This window comes from Schistocerca nitens, chromosome 2 (assembly GCF_023898315.1).
Source record: "Schistocerca nitens isolate TAMUIC-IGC-003100 chromosome 2, iqSchNite1.1, whole genome shotgun sequence".
Taxonomy (NCBI): Eukaryota; Metazoa; Arthropoda; class Insecta; order Orthoptera; family Acrididae; genus Schistocerca; species Schistocerca nitens.
The window spans coordinates 836,999-849,340 of NC_064615.1; the positions used below are offsets into that span (position 1 = coordinate 836,999).

The 12,342-nt window shown below is 41.9% G+C and overlaps 1 protein-coding gene across 1 annotated transcript in view; it reads left to right on the forward strand.

Moving 5' to 3' along the window:
* The first annotated feature begins 11,364 nt into the window (after window positions 1-11,364).
* The window catches only part of LOC126235657 (cytochrome P450 9e2-like), a 77,823-nt gene continuing 76,845 nt past the window's right edge, over window positions 11,365-12,342 (forward strand). Inside the window, exon 1 of the mRNA XM_049944372.1 lies at window positions 11,365-11,440. Within this exon, the coding sequence (XP_049800329.1) occupies window positions 11,438-11,440 (3 nt within the window). The 5' untranslated portion in view covers window positions 11,365-11,437. The remainder of the gene's footprint in view (window positions 11,441-12,342) is intronic.

Below are 12,342 nucleotides of genomic sequence, written 5' to 3' on the forward strand. Positions count from 1 at the left end.
TGAATAGGTTTTGTTTTCTGCTTTTGCCAGCCTATATTTGCACCAGAATGTATCAACCAATTATGTACTGGCTTCTACTCAGTTGGCAACTTGTAAAAAAATATTGCCCACACTGCCTTCTGCATTGCCTTCAAATCGCCAGTGATTTGCCTCATTGCTTTGCCGTAATATATTTGCAAATTGTGGATCTCTTTGTCAGTCAGGGGTTGTGGCCCACCCAGTGGCTATCCATCTTTGAGTTTTACACATTTTTATTCTCGTTTCCGTTTCACAAGTCTCCCGGCCATCCTCTTCTGAATATGCCCCACACACTCTAAAGTTTCAACGTTGCATCCATTTCTATATGCCTTGCTCTCTACAACACATTTGAAAGCCCTCGAGTCTCGATGACCACGATATTTCACATATCTAACTCCATGCCTCATTTCGCTCCGATGAGATATTAATTTCATTCCTGATGGCTCCATGCCGCCACAAGAACCATCATAATTCTTGCTGCAAATTATTTTTTGTTTTATCTGCCATTGTATCTGTCTTCTTCCTTATTGTCTAACGTCTTCCTCTGTCAGCAAATAGAGCAATATTTGGACATCACCTGCAAATCCAAGACTTTTCCTGTGTCAAATGATGAAACACCATGTAGCGAGGTATGGCCCCTTTTCATCCATTTGCCGTCACATGAAACACATAGATCTGTAGAAGGCAAAGGGTCATTTACTTCTGTCTGAATGTCTTTGTTAGATAAAACTGCCTCTTTCACTGCTACTGACAAACTGCTATTGCATTCTGTTTCCAAGGCCTTTAGAAGATGATTGTCTAGTGTTGAATATCGAGGCAGACGCAGATGACATATTCATTATTGCACAAAACAAACTGCTACCTTCCCTTCCAACACCAACACATCTCATCCCATACCAGAATCTTATGCTGGCTTCATCATACACCAAATTCTTAGCAGCTGATGATCTGAATTGAATGTCAGTTTCACGGCTGTCAAAAAACAAGTGCATATTACACACAATACCATCACTGTCATTGGTAACATACAATCTTAAAGATTTACTGCCACAGTTACCACATGCACCCGAATTCTAATAAAGGAACACACAATTTCTAAATCAATTATCGTAAAATCACTATTCACTTCGTCTTTAGTGGACTGAAACTCTACACCAGTTCCAAGTTTCTTCTGTGAACTGCTCGTCGTCTTAGCTTCACAATTATCTTCCGCTGAATTATGTTGACTCAGTTGGCTGGCTCAAATGGCTCTGAGCACTATGGGACCTAACTTCTAAGGTCATCAGTCCCCTGGAATTTAGAACTACTTAAACCTAACTAACCTAAGGACATCGCACACATCCATGCCCGAGGCAGGATTCGAACCTGCGACCGTAGCGGTCGTGCGGTTCCAGACTGTAGCGCCTTTAACCGCTTGGCCACCCCGGCCGGCTGACTCAGTTGTAGAAACTGTTTATTCACACGTAAATGGCGAGCTTTAACCACTTTCTTAAACACTTTACCGCTATATCTTGGCATTTTAAACGGTAAATCGTAGAAAAAAAGTTTGAACACAGTCGTAATTCTCGCAATATCAGCAGAATTGAAATGTTTACATTTCTGCACCACAGCTGCCAAAGGTATCTAGCGGAAGGCGAAGATAACACGACGTAAGAGCATCCACAGCGTTCTACACTCTTCCGATGCTTTTACGCCAGCAGGAAGCAGTAAGACATGGCAAACAAGAAGAGTGCAATCAAGAAAAGTGGAAGTGGCGCTTCGCAGTGATTGAAACAAGACTGCTTTTTTATCATTTGTAGTTTGAATTAATCTGTGAAAATTTGAGACAATATTTCTAACATCCTACAGAACTATCTGGTGACAATAATGTTTTTTAACATTTTTGACCGATTTTGCCTACGTCCCTCATTATACTGGCCTTATAACATCTAGCACAGTTTGTAACTTCGTAATGATAATCCAACCGGTATTTCTCCTTACAAACCTGGATAACTTCACCGTAAATGTAATCCAGAATCTTCAGTACAAACAATTATCTTAAGCTCCATGAAAATTTACCATCGAAAAATTTAAGACGGTTCGGAATGAAATGAAGTTATAAATGATGCAGTAGCCAGGTTCCAAACAATTATGACTTCGCAACTTCATCGGACCTTTTCCACTGCGCGTAAACACACGACCGAATACTAGCGCGCGGAACGTTACTAGCAGAAAACGCCAGCTTGCTTCGCATGGAAATCTTTACTTCAGCACTGAATACAAACTGGATTGACCTCAGCAGACGCCTTCTTCGTAGTAATGGCTCTTCAACAACACCCAAAGCTGAGTTCATCAGAAGAGAATGTGACATCGAAAGAAGCTGTCCAACTTACGACCGGAACCAGACTAGACGTAGCACTCAAAAGTACCGTACTGTAATGGTAAACCCGCTTAGAACGAAGGAGCCACATAGCTTGCAAACCGCCAGCGAGTGCTAATGGCTGAGTGCCAACAGACATGCCAAAGACTTAATACTGATGCAGTGACTTAGTAAAGGGTTTGCGAAAGTGCCTGTATCGATATATATGGGAATTGGTTAGTGCAAGATCTCAAAGGTAGTACTAAAATTAATACTACTTTTCACAGAAAGTAAAATATCATTTTTCGATGTGAAAGAGGCGATTATCAGGCACCTTTCAGGTTTCTACGTAAGTTTTCATGATAACACCTAATGCCGGAACAGGTTCTGCAATGCTGAAGCAGTACACTCTCATGTCGAAGTATCGAAAATCAAATCTCCATGTGGCCATTTCAATTTATATATCCTGATGTAGCTGTACGTAAATCGTTTATGGTGGATATCGGATGGATGGTTCCTTTGGAAAGGACATGACCTTCGCCTTTCATGCTCTAGCTGAGCTTGGACTTGGTCTCACATATTCTTGGCGACGATGAAATCTTAAACACTAATCTTCATTACGAGTACATGGTACTAGGGAACCAGCACTACTGTATAAACATAAAAACTGTATTGGCATCTTGTTTCTGTAAGATGCCTTGCGTTTCCAACACTATCAATTTCCAAGGTCTCCACGAAGCTCAGAAAACGATTTATCGCGACAATGGTTTTTTGTAAGGAAAACAGAGGAATGCTGATTGTTCAACTTCATTTGCACTTAAAGGGACTCTCTGTTCTAGTCTACAAGAGAAAATGCTACGCTATTTTGCGCGATTTTACTATCTAGGGTCGTAGGTTCAGAAATAGTTCAAATGGCTCTGAGCACTATGGGACTTCACAGCTGTGATCATCAGTTCCCTAGAACTTAGAACTACTTAAAGCTAACTAACCTAAGGACAACATACACATCCATGCCCGAAGCAGGATTCGAACATGCGACCGTAGCAGTCGCGGGGTTCCGAACTGAACGCCTAGAACCGCTCGGCCACCGCGGCCGGCGGGGTTGTAAAGTATAACCGTCTTTGGGAAATGTCAAAGAGCAATGACGTTATTATTTAGAACGGGAAGTGACTGATATTTTTCAAGTTGTGGAGCTCTTCCGTCTATAGGCCGATCTATTTATTTTTAGTGGCCGTTACTGCTAAATACAAAAGTTACTGTCACGCAGATTCTAGTTCTAACGAGCACAATATTAGGTATAAAAAATTACATCTGCTACTTTTCACTATTATCTCACTCTCAGAGTGAAGTAGAATGTTTTGGTACTATAAATGTCTGAAGACGTTACCCACACCACGTGAAAACCGTACAAACACAAATGTTGTATCTACAAAAAATTCGCTAGTGTGTCTGTTCGGTGACTGTAAACCTTAGTGATCACTGTAATTCCTAAACTGCCCTCCTTACTTTCTGAACGTAAATAATAATTTTCAATTATAAGTCTTAGTGTAGAGGAAATCGGCGAAGAATAGGTTAACTGGGCACTAGCTGGTCCCACTCCGTAAGTCACAGTTAGGTCTGCAGTCCGTTGGGTAAGTGCGGCTTGTTGAGACGTGACTGTGGCAGACACGTAAGTCCATTTCCGAAGATTCATTCGTAGCGCAACCGTGATGTGTGTGTTCCCGGTTAGCCTTTGGAACATTTTATGAGTTTACCTCCAGAGTAATCTTATCAGTCTGGCTATACGACAGTGCAATATTATAGATATTAAAATTATGTGTACTGTCTGAAGTTTAACTTGGTTAAATAATTTTTTCTTCGTTTCGAAGTATCAACAGTCCCATAACGTAAATAGTGTTTGTGGAGAGAAAGAAAAGGGGAAGGATGGGGTATTAGCTAATTTTACCCCAACCGTTCAGATTAAGTAGGTATTAACAACTTAAAAAGTACACAAAAGTGCTACAAAGGAATTTTTGATCGACAGTTACACCTTTCTACATTTTAGGTGGTTGACATTATAAGAAAGATAACGTATGGTGCTAGTCACAGACTTCGTTTGCAGTTCATCTGAGTAGGTTTTTGACCGATTACAGAAATTCTTGATAGAAACGACGTAACTCCGGGCGTAATACGTATGTTGGAACTTAAATAGTGGCAACACTGCTGTGGAACACTATTCAATAGAATCTGCTATTGTCACTGATAGCACACGTTGTTGACATACCTACCTTACCTCCGAGCAAGTGAACTCGCCCGTCCCACGTCACTGGCGTCTGCACAATCGAGGGAAACACAGGAACTTGTGAGCGGGCGGTCTAACGTAACGGTGTATTTGACAACGGATTTGGATCAAGATTGACAGTGTGCCAATGCACAGTATTACCGTTCGTTTTTGGAGCATCACCTGCGACCAGCTTTGCGAAAGAAGCGGTGACTCTTTCTGTGTAACCCACCCATCATTTTGCACGACAATGCGCGGGCGCATACAGCGCAAGCTGTGTTCGGTCGATGGGACTGGGAAGTACTGTACCATCCACCATACTCCCCGGACATAAGGCCTTGTGACTCTGATTTCATTCCGAAGATGAAGGAACCACTTCGTGGCATTCGCTTCAGAACTGTTCCAGAGATTCGACAGGCAGTAGCCGCTCCATTCGCACTATCAACAGAATAGGCTCTGGTAACGGTATACTACACCTTCCATATCGTTGGCAACGGGTTCTACACAACGCTGGTGGCTACTTTGAAGGACAGTAACAGCTGCAAATATGTAACTCTTTTGTATCGGTTGTGAATAAATAGTTGCCACTATTTAAGTTCCATCCCTCGTATTCAACTGTGAAGAAAGAGGCTTTAGAATAAACCTAAGAATTGGTCTGAGAATGTAGCTCATAAGAAAAGCGACACACAGACTGTTTACCATCGGCAGAAGCGGGAAAAACGTTTACTTGTGCTACGCCAGTGACTACTGAAATAGCGTATAGGTCTCTTATGCTTGTTATTCCACGAAGAAATGAAACAAGAATTTGAATTGCAGCTACAATCAGGGCGAATGGTCTGATGAACAAACTACAGGCTGCATGACATCAAACTTATTTCTAGTGTGGACAAGAGAAGTTGAATTTTCAAAGTCTACGAAAGAGTCACCTGTTCTTATACCAGATGGATATTCAGCTCATACGGAAAACATGGATGTTATAAGTTTGTGGAAGTAAGAATGCAGTATTGTTGCTGCCTATGCCGCCAAACTCTTACCATACGTTGAATCCACTATATTCGTGGTTCATGGAACACAGGTCAGCATGAGATTTTTCGCAGCTTAGGGTGCCTGATGTGAAACGTCCGGACAGATTAAAAGTGTGTGCCGGACCGAGACTCGAAATCCAGAGTTTAATTTGCCAGAAAGTGTCAACCCACGTGTTGCATTATGGGTGCGAACGTGGCTGCGTTGTACCCCGAGGGATGTTGCTACTCTGTGGCAAGGATTTTTAGAGCACCATGCGTCTAGAGATCCAAGATGAACTCCGCTACCACCGCCTTTAAGGGGACTGCAATATGGTCTTCCAATAGGAACTGTTTCCTCGAAAGCAAATTTTCTCCCAACAGAGACAGCTGACAGCAACACGTCGTCTGATATGTATATTGGAAATGAAGTACCGAAAGTGGTGTGTAATATCTGTCTTTATTAGCAGCTGAAAAGTGCACTGAACAGATAGAATGTAGCCCGACAAACAAAATCAACTTTTTAATAACATTTTTTGAACTGAAAGTTGGCAAAGCTCAGATGCTCTTGGACAGCAATTTTGAAAGACTCCATACAGAATGAAAAGTGAGAAGGAGTTGAGAGGGAGACAGAGGAAACACGAAAACTGAAAGAAGAAATGATGAGATGCAGAGTAATCAAGGCCAGTTGAAAAAAGATAGTGCCAGAAGGTTGTGAACTGCTTCATGAATACTGTAAAAATCTTTTTAAAAATTCTTCTTCGTCAGTACTGTATACTGCTAGAAAAACAATTTTTTCATCCCCTACTGCGTCCCATTCCTGGGGAAGAATAGGAAAAGTGGGAGGCTGCATTGTAAAACGAGAAGGAAAAGTAGTTTTATAACTTTGACAACTTTTCTTTACTACATATTGTGAATTGAACTCCATTCAATTCATAGGTGCATTATTTAAGCTATTTACAATCTTACAGTAAATTGTATTTCAATATTTCGTACCACCCTGACTTCCTTTACTGATTTACCTGAACTGCATTACAGGAACAGCAGTATATTTACTTTTTTTTAAGTTCACTCCTTTCATTTCTTTGCAGTACAAAAGTACAAATGCGTCAGGAAACGTAAATCAGTAGATCGGAAATTATGGCCATGACAAACAGTATCCGAAAATAGCACCTGAATCGAAAATCTTCGAAGAGTTGGTTTCAGACCACCATTCAGAGATCCGGATACAGGTTATATGCTGGATCTCTTAATCATATTACCGAGTGGATGGGTGATGGCTTTAGAGTTTTCTGTCGACTCTGTGCCTCCTCACAGCAGATTTTTGGATGTGCTTGTGGCCATTGACTCACAGAAGAGCTGTTAGTGACTGAACGTATCAGCCGAGGTGGATTTTGTTACTGTATGAAGACGTATGTGGAATTGTTGAACTACAGAACATTGGTGCAGTTCAAGTGATTTGTTGTACGGCTCCATTCCTTCAGTTTACGTTCATTACTTCCTACGTACGCTCCGCTTGTTCTGCAGATACAACCATTTTGGTTTCTTGTTTCTGTGCTGCGTTCAGTAACAACCTGCGTGAGGCCAACAATCAGAATGAACTTATGTTTGATGCCAATGAACTGACGGTTAACATTAACCCTTTGGTTATAGCCCACATTATTCTCCTACAGGACCGCATTCTTAATGCTTTTCTTTCAATATTCACAATCCATTTATTAATGTTGTTGTTGTGGTCTTCAGTCCTGAGACTGGTTTGATGCAGCTCTCCATGCTACTCTATTCTGTGCAAGCTTATTCATCTCCCAATACGTACTGCAGCCTACATCATTCTGAGTCTGTTTAGTGTATTCATGTCTTGGTCTCCCTCTACGACTTTTACCCTCCACGCTGCCCTCCAATACTAAATTGGTGACCCCTTGATGCCTCAGAACATGTCTTACCAACCGATTCGTTCTTCTTGTCAAGTTGTGCCACAAACTCCTCTTCTCCCCAATCCTACTCAATACTTCCTCATTAGTTACGTGATCTACCAATCTAATCTTCAGCATTCTTCTGTACCACCACATTTCAAAGGCTTCTATTCTCTTCTTGTCCAAACTATTTATCGTCCATGTTTCACTTCCATACAAATACTTTCAGAAACGACTTCCTGACTTTTAAATCTATGCTCGATGTTAACAAATTTCTCTTCTTCAGAAACGCTTTCCTTGCCTTTGCCAGTCTACATTTTATATCCTCTCTACTTCGACCATCATCAGTTACTTTGCTCCCCAAATAGCAAAACTCCTTTACTACTTTAAGTGTCTCATTTCCTGATCTAATTCCCTCAGCATCGCCCGACTTAATTCGACTACATTCCATTATCCTCGTTTTGCTTTTGTTGATGTTCATCTTATATCCTCCCTTCAAGACACTGTCCATTCAGTTCAACTGCTCTTCCAAGTCCTTTGCTGTCTCTGATAGAATTACAATGTCATCGGCGAACCTTAAAGTTTTTATTTCTCTTCCATGGATTTTAATACCTACTCCGAATTTTTCTTTTGTTTCCTTTACTGCTTGCTCAATATACAGATTGAATAACATCGGTGAGAGGCTACAACCCTGTCTCACTCCCTTCCCAACCACTGCTTCCCTTTCATGTCCCTCGACTTTTATAACTACAATCTGGTTTCTGTACAAATTGTAATTTATTAATATGTTTGTTTAATTCTTTGATTCGTCTATGTTAAATTTATGTACCTCATGACAGAGCCATGCTTCTATAAGGGCTTAAAGCCACAGTGCATGAAGAACCCGCGCTATACGCCTTCTACAGATGAGCCATATAGAATTTTAAGGTCTCTGATGGTTAGGTAGCAGAAAACTGAGCTCAACTGGTGATTAATATCCCCTTACTATATTCTACCGCCTCCAGTAGCGTTACACACACATCTAATCTTTAGGACTCTGCCTTAGCATCACATTTCCAAAGCTTCTATTCTCTACTTGTCTGTACTGTTTATCGATCACCTTTCACTTTATACAAAGCTACATTCTGGACAAAGGCTTTTAAGTAAAACTTCCCAACACTTCAATTTATATTTGATGTTACGAAATTTCTCTTTTTCTCGTTACTGCCAGTCTGCATTTTATATCCTCTCTACTTCTCTACTTTGGTCATTATCAGCTATTTTGCTGTCCAAATAAGAAATCTAAACTCCTACTTTTAGTGTTTCATGTCCTAATCTAATTTCCTCTACATTGTTTGACTTAATTCGACTACATTCCATTACTCTCTATTGTTTTCTTTTGTTCGTATTAAACCTCTTTTCAAAGACGCTATCAGTTCTGTTCAACTGATTTTCCAAGTTCTATGCCACCTCTGACAGAATAATAGTGTCATCAGCATACATCAAACAAATACCAAATTATTTGTTTCTTTCCACGAACCTTGTAAGCGTATTGTCATATCGCTGGCTTAGTTGTGGAGTATCTTTGCGGGCACCCGCGTCTGTAGTGAGTCGAGCACGGGACACGAAACTGTTATGTTGTGTAGTGTGTAGCTCTGCATGTAGAAGCATTGTTACTATTCACGTTGAAGTGTTGCTACAAGTGCTATTATAGTAAAGTGATGTCATATGGAAATGGTTCAGAGGAAAGTGCGTCAAGAAGTAATTGAAAATGAGCAGTGGCGTTAATAACGTATTTATGTATCCTCTCGTTGCGTGTCGCATAGCATCGATCATCCGCGCCGTGTTCGGTCTCCAAGAATGAACAAATGTGAATCAGTAATACTATTTACCACAAAAGAGTGCAATCAAGTGCCAGTGATTTGTAGCGAGCGTGAGAACGTGCGTTCGATCATTGCGTTCCGCATCATCAACAATCAGCCGCGCCGCGACGGTTACGCGCACGCTCGTACAAGTGAGAACTGAGAACTGAAAAATTAACTTTACGAACAGTGTTGCATCATTACTAGTGACAAGGAGGACTATTAACAGATATTTGTATGTGAGACGAGCGTAAGAACATTCGTTCGATCATTCGGCTACCGCATCATCAACAATCACCCGCGTCATGTCGATTACGCGTACGCTCGTCTGAATTATATTTTTGACTGTTAATCATCAAGATTGTTCATTGGGATAAACATTTACTATTTGGAGTGTAATCAGTGCAACCTGTGGTTTCCATATAGTCTCAGAATATAGATGTCCATACCAGCCATAGGACAGTGTTGCGTTTTAACGTTGAGTGGTTCCCCTAAATCCGCTTGCATATTTCGACAGATGATTTCAGGCAAGCCAGCAGCAGTGTGGAGCAGAACAGTACGACCGCCGCGGGATTACCAGGTACGTGGTGTGGACAGGGCGCACGGTCACGAAACGAGAAGTCAGTATAAAGTACCCCACCACCCATTCGTACTCCCGGGCGTGTTACAACCTCGTACCATATTTCTCCCTGGTTGAATAATACGAGCGCTGGGCTACAACCTCTTTCACTCCCTTCCCAGTTACTGCTAGTACTTCATGTTTTTTCGTCCATTTAAGTGCAGTCTGGTTTCTGTATTAGTTATAGATAACCTTTCACTGTTTGTATTTTATTCCGGCTACCTTGAGTACTTTGAAGTGTGTATTCCAGTCAATTGCCAATTTATTTTTTAATCTTCAAATGTATTAAACGTAGTTTTGCCTACCGTCACCCTATTTTCAGCGGAATTTCCTAGGAGAAGTATGGTTTCGTGTGTTTCTACAATTCTCTCGAACCCAAATTGATCATCTTCGATGTCGTCTTCTGGCTGTTTCTCCAGTCCTCTGAAAACAATTCGTGTCAGTATTTTGCAACCATGACTTAGTGAAGGGATGATTTAGTAATATTCACACCTGGGATTACCGGCCTTCTTTGAAATTGAAATTACTACATTCTTCTTGAAGCCTGAGGCTATTTCGCCTGTCTCATGTATCTTACGTAGTAGGTGCAATAGTGCTGTCATAACTGACTCTCCTAAGGAACGCAATAATTCTGCGGGAGTGTTGTCTATTTCAAGGTCCTTGTTTCGGCTTCGCTCTTTCAGCATTCTATCAAACAATCCTCGCCGTACCAGATCTCCCGTAATATTGACTTCAAGTTCATACTCCTTGTATAGCCCCTCTATTTATCCGTTGTACCTTTCAGCCTCCCCTTCTTTGCTTAGTACCGGCTTGTGATCTGAGTACCAATGCTGAGTGCTTTTAACTGATGTTCTGGCTACGAGCTACGCCAAAAACAAATAAACCAGGTTTTAACAATTGTGCTGTTGTTATTAACAGCTAAGAACGCGACGAAAGAGACGTGCTCAACGGCAGACTTCTCATAGGACAAATTTAAATAATAAGAATTTCCTGTTCCGAATGCAACTTTTAAAAAAAATGAGAATCAGTACCTAATATGTCGAAAATCACACATATTCAAAACATCTATATCTGGCATGTGACATATCTTCAGCGTCGTTATAACTCATACGACATGGTGATGTATTAGTACCTCACTTCAGAAAATTTCGCCATCTCTTGTCTACCTGATTTGAAACTTTGGCCCTTCAAATAATTTAAAATCATGAGCCATTAAATGCTGTGCAAAAGTTGCGTAATTTGTGTGGATCTCAGAAGATATGCCAGTTCTTATGCGGAGCGTGCTGAACAGTGTGTGTGTCAGCGAGGAGAATCGAGATGGCCTTGCAGCGACACCAAGGCCTGCCCCCACCCACCACTTGCCCACCAAGTGGGCTCAGTGCGCACGTCTTGTAAGCAGCCGCTCGACGCTCGTAAGGCGCCAGGTCTGGGGCCCTCGACAGACGCTATGGTGAGTCCTCTCTTAGTGAAAGTATAGTACGTTCTCATTGGTTACTCGTACTGTCTTGTGAGATTCGACGCGCGTGACAAGGGTAATGGCGAAATTTGTTCAGACAGGTAACAACAGTCTTTGCAGTCTTAAATAACTTCTCCGTATTTGCACCAGTGTAAAGTCTCCGGAACTCCAGTTTTTGCGGCGACTGGACTAAATGGGAAGAGTGAGCGCTCCGAGCGGCAGTTCAGTCAGGGAGGCAAATACGCCGTCTCGGAACGTCGCTGCATGGCAGCCACTGTGCCACTGGCGGAACGGAAATCGCTGCAGTCAACACAAAGGAGGCGTACCGGTGGTGTCTGTTCTTTCGGAAATGTCCGAAAGAACAGAGACCATAGATATATAATTAGGTCGAGGACGGCCGATGATCTCTTCAGTCCGTGTGCATACCAGACTCGAACTGTTACGGGAATCGGCGAAATGCCGCGAGTAATGAGGATAGTTGGCAGGGGGAACTAAATCAGTAGTGTGTGTGTGTGTGTGTGTATGTGTGTGTGTGTGTGTGTAAGTTGACAATATGGGTCTGACGGTAGGGGTGTTAGGGCAGTCCGTCCAGTTGCACCGAGTGCGGACAGCTTGGTGGGCCGGCACGGTAGCTCAGCGTGTTGCGTCAGAGCGTTAACTGCCCGTTGTAATGAAAACACAGAGTTCACCGATCAACAACGAACTACAATGGGTGCCTTTCGACATCCGCCCCGAGCAGATACACCGAACGAAAGCGAACAAAATGAGACTTGGGAAAAAAAAAAGACAAGTGATCAGCATATCACCTTAGTAAGCAGGAAACTGCGATTCTAAATCCGATCTGGCACAAATTTTTAATTTTCCCCATTGATTTAAATAAATGCCTTCTCGTAGGC